We start from the raw sequence: 22,880 nt of genomic DNA on the forward strand, positions 1-22,880 counted from the left end.
GGGTGACATGGGCTGGACCTCTTTTGAAGTCAGAGAAGCACAGAGCAAAATTAGTTTTGAAGAAAGGCTCAGGAACATGGATGAAAATAAATGGGCGGCTAAAGTGCACAAGTATCTCTACATGAAAAGCGTACACACAGAATGGAGGAAGAGGTCAAGGAAGTTGGCAACCAAGTTCAGGATAATAGAAACTGCAAATAGACAACCAGGAGTCATCAGAAAGAAAGTGAGAGAAATAGAGACCGTGAATTGGATGTAAAGAATGGAAACGAAAAGGACCACGGAGATTTACAAGCAAGAGAAGAAAGAAATTAGAAGGGAAAATCTGTACGATAACACAAAGGGTAGTGCCTTGCTATTTGAGGCTCGAGCCGGTTGCCTAAGGACGAAAACATAGCGGAACAAATATTCGGAACTAGATGAGACATGTGTATGCTGCAATAAAGATCCAGAGACCACTCAGCACATCCTAATGGAATGCGACGGGATCCACCCAGCGAGAACCGTAGGTAACTTCCAACTCCCAGAAGCGCTTGGGCTTAAAGTGGAAGGAAACATAAACAGATCAGCCGTAGAGATCAGCAAGAGACGATTAGAGTACTGGTGGAAAAAAAGCAGGGAAAAGATGGATACGACCTGATCTCTTAAAATCATAGGCAGCGGTACAGGGTAAATTTTTGAAAAAGAAAAATAATGAGAGGTATACAAAAATGCTAGATAAAGAACAGGTATAGTATACCTGATTAAATCAAGCAGGCTAGGTGACTATTTGTCGCCGCCCCGTTTCAAAGGGGATGCCAATAAATCATCATGATCATCGAAGCGCGAAGAGGAGTTCCGCCGCGATACACCCCTCATGCGTAATTAATTTCGATGACCGCAATAATATGGGTCGATATATTGACACAATGCTGGACGCACTACCATAGGCAGTCATCGGGAAATAGGTTCTGCTGAACGTTTTAAAGACAAACTCGCACTCGCACGTACGTACGCGCAGACAAACACACGTACAAATTGTGTCTATTTCTTTCTCACGTGCGAACGAGTTTTTTGAAACTGTAACGAAGCGGGGAGTTGCTCTATACAGGCTTCGAAAGTTTTCTTTGCACCGCCCGGTGCAACGGTGCACTTCAGGCGTAGACATAAGTTAGCCAAGTTTGGATAAATACGTTTGAAAGTGCACTCCCGTTCATGGCCCCAACCGGAGTAGAAAATGCAAAAATGAGGAAGAGGGAGCGACCCCCCTTGTATGTCACCCACCATCTCATCAGGACGTATTCGATTTTGACAGCGTCTGCTCGGCGGTAGCTGTCTACCACTATAATGAAAAAAAAAAGGAATGAAAGCTATACATTGAAATGTAACGAAAGACTGAGTGTGGCATATTTTGGGGATTTTCCTCACGAGAAAGCAGCCATGCACATTAGGAGTATGCATCATGACGTCAGTATGGTGTCATAGGTGATCAGGTTCGGAGACCAATTAAAAAAAAGTAAAAGCTTGTCCTTGATTTTTTCGACTGAGAACGTATTGTTCACTGCCAGTGCAATTTTAGAGTTGTAACAAATAATCACCTGCTAGTTTTAGCCTATTTTTAAACCAATGACAGTGGCGGATGAACGTCTAGATATGAGTGAAAATAGACCACCTAGCTAACACTCTTTTTATAGCGAAGCTGTAAACCTCTACCAACCAACGGTTCTTTCGCGTACCCAGCAAAAAACTGATAAGGTCCCTGTTGTCAGCAATTGAAGGCACAAAACAGCCATCTTCGTTGCCATATCTTCGCCACGCAGAAACCGGTGTAGCCGCACATCCGAGCGTTTGTTTTTCAAGAAAAAAAAAAAAACCCTGCCCGGTCACAATCGGGTGCACAGAGCGAGCGGCGGGGATAAAGGTGTGTCGCGCTTCGACGTGACGTGGCATAAACTTATCATTCGCTCCACTTGTGGAATGAACCCCGAACGGACAAGGCCAGAAAAAAAAGAAGGAAACTCGGGATTGAGTAAATGTTGACCATCGAACTGTTTCATCGGGAAGGGAAATGCAATTGCCATGTTCTTATATTCATTCGCGATCATATCTTACTGGCGAGAGTTGCTGGCGCGTACCTTGTGGCCACCGGTAACGCTAAGCCCGTCCTGGAACCACTATACAGATAGGCGGATTTCGTTTCTTGATCGGTCGTTTGGGGAGCGCTGAAATAGTGGCGCTATCACGTGCTTGTTTTTGTATACCGCATATTATTTTCTTTAATAATTCCTTTGGTTAATCTCAACAGCTTCGATAAAATGCACCTTCACAGCGTGGATTGGGCCTACATTTTTGTTAGGTGTCAAAGCAGGCAAGTTAGGCAAGCAACGATTTTGGTTGGTGCGACTTACGCTGACCACAAGAAACGTATATCATATGATTTAACCTCCTACTTGGCCATAATCAATGTTTTTAAATTGTGGAGGTATTTTTGCCAAATTACAACAATTCACAGCCAGCACAAATGTCAGGAGTTCTTAGCCGTAGCTGTAAGCCAACACGGCTGTGAACTCTTCCACTCCCAGGTTGTGAGGACTTCAAGATGGAATACCCGGGAGAATGTCCCCTCCACGGACCACTAACGCAAGTGAAGGACACTCCGGTAAGTGAAGCTCCTTTATGCTATTATAATCTTGTTACTTAACACGAGAGTTTGGCGTCTGTGTGTTCATAGTCGCTGTACCTTTTACATCGTCGGGTGGGCCGTTGTGGCTGAGGAGTTTCCACTGGAGTTCCAAGGCGAGTGCCGCGCTGGGTATGCGTTCGTACTCAGATTTATAGTAGTGGATAACCACTGGCATGCAGCTACATAGTTTACAACTTACAACCTCCAATAGAAAAGAGACGCGCTTTCAAACACGAAGCCCCTACTGCTGTAAAAGGCGCGAAATGTTTGAGGGAGGATGCTGGATACAGGCATTTGATTCAGTATATAGAGATACCAGTAGTCAGAGACATTGCATAATCAAGGAGTACAGGAGGCATACGTGAATTTCTTGGCAAATATCTACAAAGATTCCACAGCTACCTTGGTTCTCCTTAAGAAAAGTAGAAAGCTACCTATCAAGAAAGGGGTCAGGCAAGGAGACGCAATCTCTCCAATGCTATTCACTGCACCCTTAGAAGAAGTATTCAAGCTCTTAGACTGGGAAGGTTTCGGAGTGAGGATCAACGGCGAATATCTCAGCAACCTTCGGTTTGCAGATGACATTGCCCTATTCAGCAACAATGGGGATGGATTACAATAAATGATTGATCATAAGAAGCCAACAAACAATGACACCAAGGACAACATAGGGGAAATCACTTGTACTTACTAATTGAATTAAAGAAAATGATAAATTAACAGAAATTAAAGTGGATGAAAAAACAACTGTCCGCAGGTGGGGAACGATCCCACGTCTTCGCATCACGCCTGCGATTCTCTCATCATTGAGCTACCGCGGAGCCGTTTTCCCATCCACTTTCTGGGGTATTTGTGTTTTACAACTAGAACTCCCCCTGGGAGCGTATGTGGGTTTATTGAAAAGTTTCCATCACCCAAAAAGATCACGTGCTCGTGACGCCTGTGGCAGAAAGGATGTTCCACATCCGCCCCTAGGTTTGTGAGTGGTGGCGCTGGTTAACACTCCCAGGGTGAGTTCTAGTTGAAAAACATAAATACCCCAGAAAGTGGATGGGAAAACGGCTCCACGGTAGCTCAATGGTGAGAGCGTCGCACGCGTAATGCGAAGACGTGGGTTTGTTACCCACCTGCGGACAGTTGTTTTTTCATCCACTTTAATTTCTGTTAATTTATCATTTTCTTTAATTCGATTAGTAAGTACAAGTGATTTCCCCTATGCGGTCCTTAGTGTCATTGTTTGTTGGCTTCTTATGATATTGTTACGGGGATGTTGGGAGTAAGACTGGATGTATTTACAATATATACACAAGTAGGGTTAGCGTGGTCAAGATGGGTGACCAGCAACAACACGCAGCAGCCAGTGTCTCTCGATCTTCTTCTTCTTCTCTTGCCTCCTATCCTTCCGTAACAGGACTCCCGGGTGCTGAAGTGCCGTCTCGGCGCATGTCAGGCGAAGAACTACGAGAGAAGTATGGCTTCAACCGCGAAACGTGCACGATGTCAACTGGCGTCGGATTTGAGGACGGATCGAACTATAACTGCGAGATCTCGTAATTGACGTCGTTAACTTGACGTAGGACTTCATAAGGCCCTGTGTAGCGAGAGAGAAGCTTCTGGGAGAGACCGACATGACGACATGGTGACCAGAGGAGCACCCAAGCACCTGGGGCGAACTTAACATCGCGATGGCGCCGATCGTACCGCTCTTTTTGTATATCCTGAGAGGCCAACAGACGAGATCGGGCGACTTGACGCGCCATGTGAGCGCGATCGATGACTTCACGAGCGTACTCAGTTGTAACACGTGGCACAGAAGGTAGGATGGTGTCAAAAGGCAATGTAGGGTCGCAACCATACAAAAGATAAAAGGGTGAATATCCTGCGGTGTCATGTCTGGACGAGTTATACGCGAAAGTGACGTAGGCCAGCATGGCATCCCAGTCGCGGTAATCATTGGAGACGTACATCGACATCATCTCTGTGAGTGTTCGGTTGAGACGTTCCGTAAGACCGTTCGTTTGTGGGTGGTAGGCGGTGGACAGCTTATGCTCTGTGGCACAAGAGCGGAGGAGGTCGTCAACAACTCGAGACAAGAACGAGCGGCCGCGGTCGGTAAGTAACTGTCGTGGTGCACCGTGGTGGAGGATGACGTCATGGAGGAGAAAATCTGTGACGTCAGTTGCGCAACTAGTCGGCAACGCCTTGGTTATCGCGTAGCGTGTCGCGTAATCGGTAGCGACGGCGATCCACTTATTCCCTCTAGTCGTCGTCGGAAAAGGGCCAAGCAGGTCAAGGCCTACGCGATAGAAAGGTTCAGAGGGAACTTCAATTGGATGGAGTCGGCCGACAGGCGGCAGGGGAGGTTTTTTCCGGCGCTGACACAATTCGCAAGTTGCCACATAACGACGCACAGAGCGGTAGAGTCCTGGCCAGAAGAACCGGCGTCGTACGCGGTCGTATGTGCGCAAAACTCCAAGGTGTCCCGCCGTAGGTGCATCGTGAAGTTGTTCGAGAACGACGGATCGTAGATGACGAGGAAGGACAAGGAGAAACTCAGGGCCCTCAGGGTTGATATTGTGGCGATAGAGGATGCCGTCGTGCAGCACGAACATGCAGCACGGGCCATCGGTGCTGCCAGATTGCACTCCGGCGATAATGGCCTGCAAGGACTCGTCGCGATGTTGTTCAGCGCGCATGTCGCACATGTCAGTGAAAGCCAACACGCAGGTCTCCGGATCATGTGCAACAGGATCAGGAGGATCCACGGGATGACGGGAGAGGCAGTCAGCGTCCTTGTGCAGACGTCCAGACTTGTAGATGACAATCAAAGAAAATTCCTGGAGCCGCAAAGCCCAGCGACCAAGCCGTCCCGTCGGGTCCCGGAGGGAAGACAGCCAGCAGAGGGCATGATGGTCTGTAATGACCGAAAACGTGCGGCCGTACAAATAGGGTCGGAACTTGGCGACAGCCCACACTAAAGCCAAGCACTCACGCTCGGTGATGGAGTAATTTCTCTCAGAAGATGACAGCAGGCGGCTGGCGTAAGCTATCACGCACTCGGTACCATTCTGCTGCTGGGCGAGAACAGCACCGATGCCGTGGCCGCTAGCGTCAGTGTGGACTTCGGTCGGTGCAGATGGATAAAAGTGGGCAAGTATGGGAGGGGTGGTCAGAAAGCCGATGAGAGCGGCGAACGCGTGAGCCTGCTCCGGGCCCCATGAGAAAGGCGTGTTCTTCTGTAGAAGATCTGTCAAAGGGCGAGAAACGTCGGCGAAGTTTTTGACGAAACGTCGAAAGTAAGAACACAGGCCGACGAAGCAGCGCACGTCAGAAGCAGAACGAGGCACAGGAAAACTGCGAACGGCGCGAACTTTATCCGGATCTGGTTGTACACCGGTTGCATTAACGAGATGTCCCAACACGGTAATCTGACGGCGTCCGAATTGGCATTTCGTGGAGTTCAGCTGAAGGCCGGCTTTTCGGAAGACCGCAAGAATTGCAGTGAGTCGCGTAAGGTGGCTGCTGAACGTGGGAGAAAAAACAATAACGTCGTCAAGATAGCAAAGACAGGTGGTCCATTTGTAGCCTCGCAGAAGAGAGTCCATCATTCGTTCAAATGTCGCAGGAGCATTGCATAGGCCAAAGGGCATGACCTTGAACTGATATAAACCATCAGGTGTTATGAAGGCAGTCTTCTCGCGGTCCATTTCATCAACAGAAATCTGCCAGTAGCGGGATCTAAGATCAATGGACGAGAAGTATGTAGCTCCGTGCAAGCAGTCCAAGGCGTCATCGATGCGTGGTAATGGGTAGACGTCCTTGCGCGTGATCTTGTTTAGATGGCGATAGTCGACGCAAAAACGCCAGGTACCGTCCTTTTTCTTCACAAGGACGACTGGCGAAGCCCAAGGACTGGCTGATGGTTCGATGACCCCTTTTTGGAGCATTTTGTCCACTTCTGATTGGATTACTCTACGTTCAGCATGTGATACACGATAGGGACGCCGACGAATAGGATTCATGTCTCCAGTGTTGATACGGTGGTGAACAACAGATGTTTGGCCGAAAGGGCGGTCGCCGAAATCAAAGATGTCGCCGTACGATTCGAGCAGGAGACGGAGGTCCTTGGCCTGAGCAGAGGTGAGGTCAGGTGCAATCATTTTGGCGAAGTCATCCATTGAAGAACCAGAGCTGTGAGCTGCAATTGGTGCTAATAATCCACTCTCGGCATCCATTCTCTCAATGTCAAATTCGGACGTGCTAGAAACGCTGGCCAAGAACATGCCGGCCGGAAGCACTTGAGGGCACAGGCTGAAGTTCAGAAGCGGGAGAACGACGTCATTATTAGTAACCGTGATCAGCGTATGCGGAACAGCAACGTTTCGGTTCAAAAGCACGTCGACGATGGGGCGAAGCACATATTCACCGTCAGGAACCTGTGGCTGTGCGGTCAAAGCGACGTAAGTGACTGCCTCGGGTGACAGACGCACATCTTGAAGCGAGCACAGGCGCGGTGGAGGCGCGGTGCTAGGAACATCGGCGAGATGAGGCAGTTCCAACTGAAGGACGCCGGTTGCGCAGTCGATGAGAGCATAATGGTTGGATAAAAAGTCCAACCCAAGGATAACGTCGTGAGGGCAGTTGTCGATCACAGCTAAGAAAACAGAAGTAGGGCGGCCGGCTATACTTAAACGTAAAGTACACATTCCGAGAACAACCAGCACGCCACCATCGGCCACACGAAGCACTTGTGCAGCTGCTGGGGTGAGGACCTTCTTTAAACGTCAACGTAGGCTAGCACTCATCACAGATATGTGGGCTCCAGTGTCGACGAGTGCTTGGACAGGTTCGCCGTCTACTTTGACGTCAATTAGACTTCGCTTTGTGGGCACAGACAGAGGATTTGCTGCTGTAGTTTTCAATGCAGCACCACCTCCGAGGGCTGCAGTTCTTAGTTTTCCGAAGGAACGCGGTCGAAAGCCACAGGGGACGAAAGGCGACGTGGCTGCGGCGAACGGGAAGATGGGCGACGTGTTTGTGGTGAACGAGACTGGTGTCCCCGAGGCGATGGTGAGCGACCGTACCACGTGTTCCTGGCAGAGTTGTCGGCACTGTTAGACTCGGCGGAGGGCGAAACAAGTCGGGAATTACCATCAAAACAGTTCAGGTTGGTGGGCGTGCGAGGTGCCGAGGGCCACGAATTGCGACAGTATCGGGCGACATGACCAATACGGCGACAGGTGAAACACATCGGCTGGTCGTCCGCAGTTCTCCACTCAGTCGGGTTGCGATAACGTGGAGAGAAGCATCGCGGTGGGTCAAACAGAGTAGAAGGGCGTTCATTGGCTCTGGGGTTGGCGACAGCACAGACAGAACGTAAACCAATGCTTTCAAGTTCCTGGCGAACGATGGCTTGAACGAGAGGAACTGAAAGAGGGGTAGCGTCAGGGCGACGTGAACAGAAAGCTGCGGGCGCCATCGCTTCCAGTTCACGTCGAACGATTCGCACCACGTCCTCTGATGGTGACGCATGCTGCTGTGTAGGCTGACCTTCACACGTCGACGTTGCGGCAGTATTGGGGAGTCTGGCGAATGGTTGCAGGACGCGGCGGCTTTTGGCCTGCTCGAATTGTCGGCACTCTTTCAGGATAGCATCAACTGAAGAACAGCCTTTGCACATGAGCAGATTAAAGGCGTCGTCAGCGATTCCCTTCAGCACGTGCCCGACCTTCTCAGCTTCAGTCATGTCGCGATCGGCTTTACGACAAAGCGCCAGCACGTCCTGGATACACGAAATATAGGACTCTGTGGGGGATTGAGCACGGCAGGCGAGTTCCTGCTTTGCGGCAATCTTACGGCCGGCTGGTTGGCCAAACAACTCTTTTAGCTTCTCTTTGCATTGGTGCCAGCTGGTCAGCTCCTCTTCGTGGTTTTCGTACCACACCTTTGCCGTGCCTCTTAGGTACAACAACACTTTAGCTAGCATAAGCGTAGGGTCCCATCTGTTGACTCCACTCACGCGTTCGTACATGGCCAGCCACTCTTCAACGTCGGCGCCATCGGTCCCACAGAAAGTTCCGGGATCCTTGGCTTGTACAACAACAACCGATGGGGACGACGACGTAACTGGCGACGGTGACGTTGGAGGCGGCAACGACGTTGAACCCGCGTGCTCACCGTCAGTCATGGTGGGGACGGTGATGCGACGTCCGCTGCGGAGCTCCGTTTCCAGCCTTGGTACCCAGCACCTCTCACCAATATGTTACGGGGATGTTGGGAGTAAGAGTGTATGTATTTACAACATATACACAAGTAGGGTTAGCGTGGTCAAGATGGGTGACCAGCAACAACACGCAGCAGCCAGTGTCTCTCGATCTTCTTCTTCTCTTGCCTCCTATCCTTCCGTAACAATATGATTAATAAAAATCGGGCCCCTCGGTTCCCTTTCTTCTTCACGTTCAATCAATGATTGTGGACTTTAACCGAGAAAGTGTCCAAGAAGGTGTCCAACTGTCCAGAGAAATATCCAAAACACAACGATAATGTTCAATAGCCTGGCGAGGGGACAAGAATTTAGGATCGGCAGTATGAACACTTGCTCGGTGGGGGTTTTCTCGGTTTACTTTAGCGCGCATAGCTGATCAGGTTAGTTCAACTAGAAAATTTGTGTTTCGCATGCATTGTAGACCAAACAAATGCTACTCTACAACTGAAAGTGAAGGGGCACAAATAAAAAATCAAAGGACACCTAAGCGCTTCTGATGAGCTGTGAATGCGAAAGCAATAATGTCCAGCTGAATGCCGCTGAGTGGTCGTTCGAGTTATGAAGCTCGTTATGACGCTTGGCGCGTTTTGATTTGGCCTTAGCGAAGCGCAGTGAGAAGTCAGCTTGCTCGGCCAAGGAATGTGCGGGTAACACAGAGGATGGGCGACGTGGCGTTGCGGCGATGCCCTCCTCACGCAAACCCTGGCGCGCTACGGCCGCATCAAGTGTTTCCTTTCGCCCGCTCTGCTCCATCGAGGTCCTGTGGGGTCGCAGCCAATGGGAACTCCGTCGAGTCGCACTCATGACATCGCGTCACAGCGAATGGGAATATAGGTACCGTTTCGCTGCTACAGACGCCGGATCTTTAGCTCAACCAAATATTTGACGTTTCGCATCAATAAAAAATTGGCAGAGACCATCTCACTGAAGTCGATGGTAATGCGTTTAGCATTGAATCAATATGGCGACGCAATGTAAGGCCAGTCAACCTCTAGAGTCTGTAAAGGAGTACGTTTATCTAGGTCAATTACTCACAGGGGACCCTGATCATGAGAAAGAAATTTACAGAAGAATAAAATTGGGCTGCAGTGCATACCGCCGGCATTGCCTAATCCTGGCTTACCACTGTCGTTGAAAAGAAAAGTGTACAATCGTAGCATTCTACCGGTGCTAACATATGGGGCCGAAACTTGGAGGTTAACAAAGAAGCTCGAGAACAATAGTAAGGGAACAAACATCGCTAGTGCGGGACGATGTCAGTAGACAGACAAGGCGCTGAACTAACAACCACTGGTTTATTGCTGTCAAAGCAATATATACGAAGCACAGGTTCAGCGCAGAAGGCCAGAAAAACACGGTTTCTGCGCCGGGAAGGGAATAAAATCATCACATCACGCGTGTCGTCAAGGCAGGTTATCATGTTTTAACAAGTAGTTAATCAGGCGCGTCGTCATGGCAGGTTATCATGTTTTTAACAAGTAGTTTATCTCGCAGCTATGTAGAGAGACAGAGGGTACCCTGACGCAGGAGTTTCCGTGCGATTGAATGCAAAACGCTTCCCAAATCTCGCGTGCTCTTTGATCTATATACCTACCTATTATTGTGCAATCTTCAAAGAGAGGTTTGCAGCCGCATTCTTTGCAGTGCTGGGCTAAATGGCTCGGTACAGACCCTTTCATTGCGTACGCATGTTCCCTCAGCCGGTCATTCAAACATCGGCCTGTTTGGCCAATGTAGCAGCGTTTGCACTTGAGTGGGATCTTATACACAACAGCACACGCGTACTCAACATGAGCTTTTTCTGTGTTGCTTCTCACAGGTTGCTTTTTTGGGGCCTTCCTTGTTTACCTGGCGGCATAGCGCCGACAACTTGCCCCTTGCGCTGAACAAAACGCGTGTGCCTATTTTTCCGGCGACCTTCTTTAACCTATGCGAGACCCCATGGACATAGGGTATGACGGTGGTGTTCACATGAGGTCCCTTGTCTTGGGCGTCACGTCCTGCCCTCCCTCTAGTGAGGATCACCAAAAGCTTTTCCGAGACACTCATCAGCAGGGCCATGGGGTACCCAGCCTGGATGAGCCGGTGCACTTGGTGCATGAAGCTGCTAGCCACCCCGTGGTGGCATGAACGGGTCAGAGCTGCTCTGAGACATGAGACGGCAATGCTTGTTTTAACTATTTTTGAGTGCGCAGACGTAAAGGGGAGAATGCTTTTCTTCGAGCGGGAGTTGTAAGCCCAACAAACGTGTTCCCTTTCTTGCGATATCTCTAGGTCGAGAAACCTTATCTTATTATCAGAGGGATGCTCGATCGTTAGTTCTAAAGGTTTCATTACCGATTGAAAGATGTCGAAAATTTCGTTAGCACGCGAGAGTTGACCTGTTCCGTCAGTTTTGTGTAGCACAAGGAAATCATCCACAAAGCGAAATACTTTAGCTACGCTGGTCGGTAGGAGGCAGCCCATGAGGCTTCTGTCAAAACGTGCTAGCACAAGGTTGCACAAGGCAGCAGGAAATTTGTGCCTTTCGGTGTTCTTTTCCGGGAAAACCCACAAAGAAGGCAATCCTTTCCGAGCCATAGTCTCGGAGCGTGGTACTTGGCAACGGTGCGTGGCTTCCTACTGGCAGTCGTCCCTAGATGTCCTCCCCGTTGATGATCCGTGCATCATCATGAGCCCAACCAGTGTTTCCGAATACCTTCAGAATGAGTGCTCGGAGCAAGTAGGTGCCTTCTCAGTTGACGTGAAAGACTTATTCTATTCCTTGCCCCACAACCTCGTGTGTGATGAAGTTAGCCAGTGCATTGACAGGTATGGGACCACTAAGTTTCAGAATGCATGTGGTATACATATTGACAAGTTTTTAGAGCTTCTTAGTTTTTACCTCGAGTCGACGTTCATAAGCTACAATGGTGCTATGTTCATCCAACGGGATGGCGTGTGCATTGGATCTTGTATCGCTCCTGTTCTTAGCAACCTTGTGCTAGCACGTTTTGACAGAAGCCTCATGGGCTGCCTCCTACCGACCAGCGTAACTAAAGTATTTCGCTTTGTGGATGATTTCCTTGTGCTACACAAAACTGACGGAACAGGTCAACTCTCGCGTGCTAACGAAATTTTCGACATCTTTCAATCGGTAATGAAACCTTTAGAACTAACGATCGAGCATCCCTCCGATAATAAGATAAGGTTTGTCGACCTAGAGATATCGCTAGAAAGGGAACACGTTTGTTGGGCTTACAACCCCCGCTCGAATAAAAGCATTCTCCACTTTACGTCTGCGCACTCAAAAATAGTTAAAACAAGCATTGCCGTCTCATGTCTCAGAGCAGCTCTGACCCGTTCATGCCACCACCGGGTGGCTAGCAGCTTCATGCACCAAGTGCACCGGCTCATCCAGGCTGGGTACCCCATGGCCCTGCTGATGAGTGTCTCGGAAAAGCTTTTGGTGATCCACACTAGAGGGAGGGCAGGACGTGACGCCCAAGACAAGGGACCTCATGTGAACACCACCGTCATACCCTATGTCCATGGGGTCTCGCATAGGTTAAAGAAGGTCGCCGGAAAAATAGGCACACGCGTTTTGTTCAGCGCAAGGGACAAGTTGTCGGCGTTATGGCGCAAGGTAAACAAGGAAGGCCCCAAAAAAGCAACCTGTGAGAAGCAACACAGAAAAAGCTCATGTTGAGTGCGCATGTGCTGTTGTGTATAAGATCCCACTCAAGTGCAAACGCGGCTACATTGGCCAAACAGGCCGATGTTTGAATGACCGGCTGAGGGAACATGCGTACGCAACGAAAGGGTCTGTACCGAGCCATTTAGCCCAGCACTGCAAAGAATGCGGCTGCAAACCTCTCTTTGAAGATTGCACAATAATAGGTAGGTATATAGATCAAAGAGCAAGCGAGATTTGGGAAGCGTTTTGCATTCAATCGCACGGAAACTCCTGCGTCAGCGTACCCTCTGTCTCTCTACATAGCTGCGAGATAAACTACTTGTTAAAAACATGATAACCTGCCATGACGACGCGCGTGCTTAACTACGTGTTAAAACATGATAACCTGCCTTGACGACACGCGTGATGTGATTATTTTATTCCCTTCGCGGTGCAGAAACCGTGTTTTTCTGGCCTTCTGCGCCGAACCTGTGCTTTGTATATATTGCTTTGACAGCAATAGACCAGTGGTTGTTAGTTCAGCGCCTTGTCTGTCTACTCACTTCGTCCCGTACTAGCGCTGTTTGTTCCCTTACCAATGATGTACCAACCAGCCTAGACCAGCACACTCCTCGAGAACAAGTTAAGGACCGCACAAAGAGCGATGCAACGAAACACGTTAGGCCTAACATTAAGAGACAGGAAGAGAGCGGTGTGGATCAGAGAGCAAATGGGGCTAGCCGATTTTCTAGTTGACATTAAGCGGAAAAAATGCAGCTGGGCAGGCCATGTGATGCGTAGGATGGATAACCGGTGGAACATTGGGGTTACATAATGGGTTCTAAGAGAAGTAAGCGCAGTCTATGACGGCAGAACACTAGGTGGGGTGATGAAGTCAGGAAATTTGCAGGTGGAATTGGAATCAGCTAGCGCAAGAAAGGGGCAAATTGGAGATCGCAGGGAGATGCCTTCGTTCTGCAGTGGACATAAAATTGGGCTGATGATGATGCGATGATAATGTTTCAACAGTGAAGGACAAGGGTATCGTAAAAGCTTCATTTTGCCTTGCCGTTTACGTTCCGTACAGTCACCAGTAAAGGACATGTTTCTGTAAGAGCTACATTTTGTTCTCGTCACTGCAGGTCTTTACGAATCACCCCGTGTTCAGCAGGTAACTATTGTGCCTCTACAGTGCGACGTTCAATGTTTCACAGGCTGTAAGCCCCTGAGTTCATTTCAGTTTTATTGTCCTGAAAAAAATACACATTTCTGGTAGGGATACCTGGGCAAAAAGTTGTTTTTTGACAGCTTGATTGGGCCCGGGCAACCGGGAAACTTTTAGCAGTGGTGACATTCAGGAGATGAAGCAGATTAATGATTAAAGCATAGGCGTTGGAGCTGCACCACTATATCTCGTCTGAGTCGTCACAAATACGCCGTGATAAAAGTAATTGGAAACGCTACCTGAATGGCGTTTGTCAAGGCTATGGCTGAGATCTGCCGACTCTATCGGCACTGCGAGAGAGAGAGAACATCTTTATTATGTAAATGCAGCTTTGGAGAGGCGTCCTTATTCCAGAATGCCTTGAGCTCGGGCCGCGTCATGGGCCTGGCAATCAGCCGTTGCTGATCCTCGAGGTCGGAGCTGGCCAACGCCCTGCCAGAAAGCAGCTCCGCCCAGACGATATACTTATTGTATATAGTATAGCCGCAACCTAGGAAATAATGCCTATGTATTCATTGCAGGTTCTTCTGGGGGACCCCCAGCGCGCAAAAAAGACCGTGCCTGATGGGTTGTGTGTGCGCCGTTCAACGATCAAAGGCGCCCAGCACGGCGTGTTTACCTTGAAGCGGCTTCCCAAGAGGCTGTGCTTTGGGCCGTACGAGGGCATCAAGGTGGACAGCAGCGCCGCAGACGGATACACCTGGCAGGTGCGTGTCAGCGTGCCGAAACAATCACAGGCACCCGATAGATACTAGTGCGACGAGTGTAATGATAAACTCTACGTATGACTCAACACGACAGAAGGAAGGGACTAGACATACAGTGTCGTGTCTCGTCCCTTTGTGCTGTGTCTTATGCAGCGCCGTCAGCTGACAGTTGATCAGAGCTAGATTTAGACCATTCGTGCGTTGTGGCCCGTTTCAGATCCGCCAGAACGGCCGAGTGTTCCTGATGGACGGCCGCCCGTTGGACCGCACCAACTGGATGCGCTTCGTCAAATGTGCTCCCGAGCAGAGTCAACAGAACCTGGTGGCGTTCGTGCGCCAGGGAGCCGTGTACTTCCGCACGTGCAAAGTGGTGAACGCCGCAGAGGAGCTGTTCGTGTGGTACGGCGACGATTTCACCAAGCAGCTGGGTCTCACCGGCAGCGCAGGGGCACAGAACCATGGTGTGTAGTCGTTCGTTTGAATACAAACTGTTTGATGTTACTTGAACCGAGACTTTACAGAAACTTTCTGGGCAAATGATACGAACGAAATGGTTGCTCTTGGTTGTTCTGAGATGATTATCTTTTTCAAGGAGGGCTACGTACCTATAGGTTTTTCAGAAGTGTATTTTTAGCTTAATAGGTAAATTGGAAAATGCATGCTTTAAATGTACATTTTTGGTAACAAGGCCGAATTGGTGAAGTTTCAGAGAAGCAAACATAGCATCCAACGAAGTGGTTTCTAAAACCTCGGCCGGAATAATGCAATCACTGTATTGCTATTCCTTTACGCGATTCGTAAGTGTATCGAGCAGCACTATGCTCATGGTTATTACATTGACTGGCCAGCCGTGAACAGTAGATAAGACACAAGTAAGTTCAAGCCAGGGAAAAGAATTCTTAGTAAAACACAACCCCGAGTAATAAGATTCAGTGCGTGTTTGTAAGCAGGCTGTATCGCTTCTCCACTCAGACCTATGACTCAACATGAATGCCTAAAGGTTTGGTAATCACATTAAAAAATCAGGTGCAGTAATGCTAGACGACTACAAACAGAATGTTATCAGTCTCATTTGCCAAAAATAGTATACGTAACACTTATAAAAGGCATGGTTTAACTTACGTAAATACCTGGTGTTTCAGCTAATTCGCGCCAAGACTTACAAAATCTACGTGCGCGTTGCACGGACCTCTTGAACAACTCAGAATAGTTTCACGATAACCTTAGGTGAATAATTATCATTCATTATTTAATTAACTTCTCAACTGTTGTTTTAAACGCAAGATCTTCAATGTAGAATTTGAACAGCCTATTAAGACATATTGGAATAATTTGTTTCCATAGTGACAGCTGCGGTGTCTTTTATTTTACGGGCTGCAAAGAAACTGCGCTACATTTAAAAACATGCCACGTGAACAGTCCCTGGCGCATAGCGACATTAGTGCCCTGAAACATGCTACCAACGATTGATTGTGATGCTGCACGCAGACACAATGGTAATGATGGACAGCACATGGCTTTGTGTAAACTTCGTCCTTATGCCTTCAAAGGACTTTGTAATTTTGCCAACTGATCACTGCAACAACACGTTGCGGCACAAATGCCACATTTCCCAATGGTTACGCTTATGCTCAAAGAGACTAGTTGCCTTGCTGTGCTTATATGTACCTATGAGTGCTTGCAAATATGGAAATATAAAACGTACTTGGCAAGAACGTTTGGATCAAAACGAATATTAGACAAATGCATGCGATAGCCATAATTTTCATAGCAGCAAGAAGATCATTGAGACAAAGTTCTCCCAAGCAGATTTCGTCGGAAACTATATAAAAAAAGGTCTACACAAGACAAGCTTGTTTGGCTTTAGTGCTTTTGGTATTTACACTATTTCTCGAAATTCTCCCCAGATTTTGAATTCACGCCTTACCAGTTCTGTAGTTAAGTAAAAGTTAGCAAATTAAAGTATATAACTGAATGTTTTTGAAAGAACAATACTCTCGTCCATAGGACGCCCTTTAACTAAATGTGAGCGCCGTTCGCGCAGAATTACTCCGTTATCTTGAAATTCTTGGCAACATATAGTATGGACAGCTGGTATCAGGTCTGCTAACTGGAGTTTGGGTTGTTGATTCTGGATTGTCAACAAAGTGCCGCATAGTACAATTATTAAACCGGATAGCTTTGTTTGACTCTTTCGACACTTTTCGAGGTTGGCCTTTCACCGCCAATACAAAGACGCCGACGCAAAGGGCGTTTGTTGTCGCGCAACCTAGTAGCAAGACGTGCTCGTCGCCGAATGCCATTATATGTCTATTCGAGACGCACGTGCTGTCGCGCGAAAACTTTGTGACATCTGAAACGTGGTTTAGCTGCTGTGGTGGAGAGCCTCGGAAGGACAGCCCACCTTTTCTCATGCCGCCATCTTCCTGTGGAGGGTTCGAGAGAGGGCCCCGGTGGGAGGGGAGGGTGGTAGTCGCCTTTCACGCCAGTATGTTTGGCTCACCTCACGAGTTTTCCTTTAGTCGCGACACTCGGAACTTGGCGTTTTGCTGCACTGAGACACTGCACCGATAAGACGCGTTTTGTTTGCGCGTTCAGTGTAAACGTGTCAGTGCAGTTCACGCCTTAATGGCTCCGAGCAAATAGACACGCCACGGTATCTCACTCGTGCAGCAGAAAGCAGCTGGTCGCGGGATCGAATCCCGGCCACGGCGGCCGCATTTCGATGGGGGCGAAATGCGAAAACACCCGTGTACTTAGATTTAGCTGCACGTTAAAGAACCCCAGGTGGTCCAAATTTCTGGAGTTCCCCACTACGGCGTGCCTCATAAGCAGCTCGTTGTTTTGGCACGTAAAATCCCATAATTTAATTTAATTTTCAGGTCGCTAGCGTCACAGCATCAACCGAAGTCACTCCGATCCAGTGGCACAAGTTGCCTACCAGCTTGGGCCACTATATGTGTCCTTGGTCGCATTCTCGCCGTTTCGCAGTGGCCGGTGGCAGCACCGTGAGCTGAGCCGTTGCCTAGCAACCGCCGCAGCTGGCTGGCAGCATTTCTTTACCGGCGTCTGACACGCGTCTTTCGCCCGGCGAACTGCTTCACTGGAGAGGATCCGGAAAGCTAAGCGCGCGAAGCTAGCGTCGGAGACTGAGGAAGAGCTAGCCGTTCGGCTCGCAAAACGCTTGGACTTCTCGGCTCATAATTTATACCTGGCTTGTATCGATGAGTGTATACCTAAGTACAGCTAAATCAAAGGCTATCCAAGTGAAACCAAGACTTAATCAAGCTTTCGCTTTGCATATAATCCGTAGCAATTTTTTCATCGGACTCTCGTCATGCCGTCGCGGTCGTGTGACCGTTGACATTCCAGCTCCACGATTCCGTTTGTCATCGTACAGTCATCGTTACTCCATCGTCGTCATACACTCTTCGTCGAACCCTAAATTACATCGACGTCAAGCTGTCGTCGTTATACCATGCATGGGCACCATTTCAGGATCGCCACCTGTTAGTCATCGTGCCGCCCTTGTCGTTCCATCGACGTCACTGCTTCGTCGTCATTCATACCACCGCGCTCATGTGCGACCTTGTCAAGCGAGTGCCACAGCAGAGTGGGCTGATACAGGAGAATGTCGAATGTAGCCGAACCAACGGAACTGTCAGAAGGACAACAACAGAGGCTAAGTAGACATCAGAAATACGGTGCGTTAGTATACATTGCTCGAATGATAATTGAATTACTATATATAGACAGTGATCATGACATTAGTTCTGCCGTTATTTTTTATCTGCTACATTTGTATTTATTAGTAAACAGTATGCTGTCCTGAAACCGACATTGTAGTTGTGTTGCCTGTGTGGCGGCTCCGAGGGCCCAGCCACGTGACTGCCATAGCCTTGCCTTTAGCCACGGAGTCACCTCATTTTGTACTGTAGGGTTTATTTTAAGCATGAAATGCTTTTAACCCCCGTTCTCGCCAACTTTCAAGTGACCTTGAGCCAAAAGGCAGAGCAGTTATCCGGGCACTCAAACGAGAATATCCGGGCTGTCAGACGAAATCATCCGGGCATGTGACCAGTCAAAAGGTATCTGGCTCTCTTCTTCTTTCTGGGGTTTTACGTGCCAAAACCAGTTCTGATTATGAGGCACGCCGTAGTGGAGGGTTCCGGATTAATTTTGACCACCTGGGGTAATTTAACGTGCACTACAACGCAAGCACACGGGCGTTTTTGCATTTCGCCTCCATCGAAATGGGGCCGCCACGGCCGGGATTGAATCCCGTGACCTCGTGCTCAGCAGCGCAACGCCTTAGCTGACTGAGCCACCGTGGCTGGTGTCTCTGGCCCTCAACTCTTTGTACAAGACCACATTACATACGCTAGTTACTGCCCAAACAACTTCTAAAGAAAGCCGGCAGATCCCACGCCCTGTGGGAATCGATATTATGCGAAGCAGTGTGCGGGGAGCCTACCAAGTTAACGAAACGACCATGAGAGCACTAAGACATAGGCGGCTCTTTCATGACCTAAATGACACGTATGTCATGACATTCATGTCATGAGTCCTCAGGAGTTTTATTACATACGCCTAAGAGGCCTTAGGGCGAAAGCCTTAGTCATACTCGTGACTATGACCTCTACCGTCATCGTTTAGTGTTCCCTTCACTTAGTGCCCACGCCCGAACCCATTCCAGCGGTTTTGGAGTGTTAATCTTTTTTTGCTGAGTCATAGTCATACTTGCTGAGTCATGCTCATGACTATGACTTATACCTGCATCCTGTAGTATTTCCTTCCCTTAGTACCCACGTCCGAACCCATTTCAGTGGTTTTTAGTGTTAATCTTTTTCGCTGGGTCATTGTCATGACCTATATGACACGCATGCCATGACATTTATGTCATGGCCTATCACTTATGTTCATCATACACTCCTGTCATACTATACCAATTTTGGTACCTGCTAAGTTAACGAAACGACCATGAGAGCACGAAGATATAAGTGGCTGTTTCATGACCTACATGTCACGCATGTCATGACATTCATATCATGACATATCATTCATGTTCTTGATATACTCTTGTCATAGTATGCCAATTTTGGTACATACCAAGTTAACGAAACGACCACGAGAGCAGAAAGTGATAGGCGGCTAGACAGATAGATAGATAGATATGGTCAAAGTAGCAAATGTTCGCCAAGAAATGCTTCGCATTTAAAATTTTGCTTCTAATTTCTTCCTAATGTTTGTTCACAATGCCACTCAAGCTGTATTCTTTAGTATACGCTCAAGTTTTATTTGTATTTTCTAATGGCGACGTTCAAAAGGCTGATACAGCGAATCATATACAATTGACTTTCATTTTTTGGCGCTGAGACAGGGTTGCCTGTGCTCTTTTGAACGCCAGTGGTCCGGGAGTCGTGAGTGGTACGCGATAAGAACAAAAAGTAGCGACAGAGGCTGAGTGCGCTGCACTGTTATAAGAAGACAAGCGGTTGAAGGCGGCGGCACCACAGGCAGCAAAAGACGCCATATGATAGTCATTTCATGCTTATATCTGCTCTCGATTAGGGGAGAGCCAGCATTTTTTTTACAGCGAAGCGGTATACCTCTACCAGCTAGCCAAGGAAATTTTGGTGTCGGCGTAAGCAAAACACGCCAGGCTAAACATTTAATACAAACAGCATATCTCCTTTTAAATCAGGCATACAGAATACAGCTCAGCACTCGTTTTGAAAAGAAAAACCACAAAACAAGCATCAAAACCACATGATGGATGATAAGGCGCGTGTGAACAATGGGAACAGCCTCCGACGCGTTGCGGTAAAGATTAGGTTTGCAGCTGCTTCGAAAGGGGTTGACGTCATTCAAAACCCTCGTGAAACCAGTGTGTCTGGTTTTTACTCTTTGTAGAGCCACGTGTGTCACAATGGGCAATCTTTGTGGGTGATGTTTACAGTGTTCCTTCACCCGCGTGTGTCTCCTGGTAAAGATTATGGTTGCGTGAGCTACTCCGAGTGGAAAAGTACCCAACAGCATAGAAATCATGTAGTGACGTCACCACGGTATAGCAACTCATTCAGTTCCTTTCATGTCACCATGGGTAGACCCCGGAAAGTAAACACGCCAGAAGAACAGCGTGAACATAATGTCGTTGTATGAACATAAGTACATTTCACTTGTCTCTGCTTTCACTCTTTGTAGAGCCACGTGTGTGAATTCAAGTGACGTCGCAACGTTGTGGGTATCGCTTACAGCTTCGTTGTCCAACCACCTTCACAGCGTGGATTGGAGCCAAAGTTTTTTTTTTCTTTCCGAAGAGAACTTTCCTAAAACGGAAATGAATAAAAAATATATACATAACTTTAAAAATGTACCACGGTTATGGTGATTCACCATGTTTGTTTCTTCGTTTGTCTGTATTAAGCGGCCGAGGTGGACGTCGCTGCAGCACCTGAGGTCTTCTCCTGCGAGGAATGCGGCGATGAGTTCACCGTGAAGCAGCTGCTGGACAACCACCGGCGACGCAAGCACATGCAAAAGCCTCAAGAAAAGCACCAATGCGCCCACCGCCCTTACTCCAGCAACAGAAGGTGAGCGAAGATGTGGAAGGCACTTGATATATGTTGCTGTGTTTCTTGTGGGGTGTTATTCGCTGGCTGATGAGAAATAAGTATTCCTTTGTTTTCAATATCGTGTGTTTCGAATGCCCAAATGTCATGCGTGCTTGTGTTGTAGGCATACTTCATCATGTATTCTGGCATATCAAAGCATAGAAAGACGCCTACAGGTGGATTTAGTACTGAAGTAAGGGCAACGTGCAACAGTCGTTGCAGCCTACAAGGGAGTGAGGTTGGAAACTATGCGCACAGATATTGAACAATGGAGACAGTACGGCTTGAACATGAACACTGGTGATTCATAAAACTGCATGCTATATTCGAGCGTGCACAAGCTTTCGGAGCGTTCCATAAATCAACAATTTCAATCTGTGCTGTGAAATGTAGCACTGCAGGGTCATTTATTTCGTATAAAAACCGGTTACTTTGCATATTAGTTTAGCCGCCGTGACACTTTAACTCCTAATAAAATTCAAAAATGTGTGTTTTGTTCGCTCTAAAGAAAAGTAATAAAATTGTAAGCATGGTAGTTTGCAAGTTCGCACGGCATGCCTTAAAATTTTGTAGCTTTCATGCACAGAACAGGCATGAAATTTCTGTTACCCATTATCTGACACAACATTATCGGTTCATTTAGATGCAGCAAGTTTTGTGGCAGTCGACTTGGCCATGGTAAACAGGAGATATTGCTGAGTTCATACTTAACTAGACGAATCCAAGCGTAGTCATACACTCTACGCACGCTAACTGTTAAAAAACTTTTACTGCTGTTTTTTTAAATTTAGTTATATAGCTAAGCGGCTGTCAAATCCAAAAAAGAAAGAAACGGCAAGATCCTCGCAAGCTTGGAGATTCTGGTTATTTTTCGTAAGCTCTGCATGTAGCATCAGTGCTGTTAAAACTTACAGAAGTGAGCACATTGCTTGAGCAATGTAGGCGTCATGTACCGCAACTATATTGTTGACTCTGTAGAGTGAGAGAAGTTTATTTGAAGAAAGGCAGAGAGGTCGGTTTGAGCGTTAGTTTGCTCTGGCCTGCTACTCTACACTGGGGAAGGGGGGGGGTGGCGATAAAAAGAGCGATGAATGATGGTGATAAGATTAGGAGGTGCGTATATACATGTCCATCACGTTGAGGTCATACTAGAGTCGTGCATTGAGTCCAGTGGCTTGAAGGAAGGCTATAGTCGCTTCGATGACCACAGCTGCGCTGTTGGCGTCAGGCCAAGGACCTAATACAATCTCGTCAGATATTGGTCTTTTAGTCGCTCGTTGAATACTAGAAATGAGGCTCTGCCGTTCTCGCGCGTACGCTGGGCATGAGCAAAATATGTGCTCAAGTGTTTCTGGCACTAGGCAGTGATCGCAGTTGGAACCAGTGTCACTGCAGGCGATGATATGCGTATAATGCCTCGTGAGTGTAACACCAAGACGAATCCGGTGTAACTATACTTATTATGCTCCTCTTCAGTTTATGGGGCGTGCGGAACTTCATTTCTGGGTCCCATTTCTGCAGTCTCTGTGTCGTCGATCGGGGTTGGTCCAGTGCTCAAGTGTAGAGTTCCGCATAACGCACCGAAGCAAGGCATTCGTGTCTGTTCGTGAGAACGCGATGCTTACTTCTGGCGCATTATTTACAGCCATTTTAGCTTCAGCGTCTGCTTGTTCATTTCCTATCACGCCACAGTGTGCAGGTGTCAACTGAAAGATGACGTGGTGGCCGCTTTTGGTTGCAATGTCGAGAAGC

General features: G+C 48.0%; 1 protein-coding gene across 1 annotated transcript; it reads left to right on the plus strand.

Moving 5' to 3' along the window:
* Positions 1–2,577: 2,577 nt before the first annotated feature.
* On the plus strand, positions 2,578–21,148 carry LOC119441103 (histone-lysine N-methyltransferase PRDM9-like). The gene is made up of 4 exons (XM_037705800.2): positions 2,578–2,638; positions 14,329–14,514; positions 14,732–14,975; positions 20,942–21,148. The coding sequence occupies exons 1-4, from the start codon at positions 2,579–2,581 to the stop codon at positions 21,109–21,111; spliced, it is 660 nt and encodes a 219-aa protein (XP_037561728.2). The 5' UTR covers position 2,578; the 3' UTR covers positions 21,112–21,148.
* Positions 21,149–22,880: the final 1,732 nt, after the last annotated feature.

Source organism: Dermacentor silvarum, chromosome 1 (assembly GCF_013339745.2).
Source record: "Dermacentor silvarum isolate Dsil-2018 chromosome 1, BIME_Dsil_1.4, whole genome shotgun sequence".
NCBI classification, from domain to species: domain Eukaryota; kingdom Metazoa; phylum Arthropoda; class Arachnida; order Ixodida; family Ixodidae; genus Dermacentor; species Dermacentor silvarum.

Coding starts and splice junctions, on each gene's coding strand:
- LOC119441103 (XM_037705800.2), top strand. CDS start 2,579: ATGGAATACCCGGGAGAATGTCCCCTCCACGGACCACTAACGCAAGTG. Junction 2,639..14,328: donor CGCAAGTGAAGGACACTCCG/GTAAGTGAAGCT, acceptor TATTCATTGCAG/GTTCTTCTGGGGGACCCCCA. Junction 14,976..20,941: donor CGCAGGGGCACAGAACCATG/GTGTGTAGTCGT, acceptor GTCTGTATTAAG/CGGCCGAGGTGGACGTCGCT.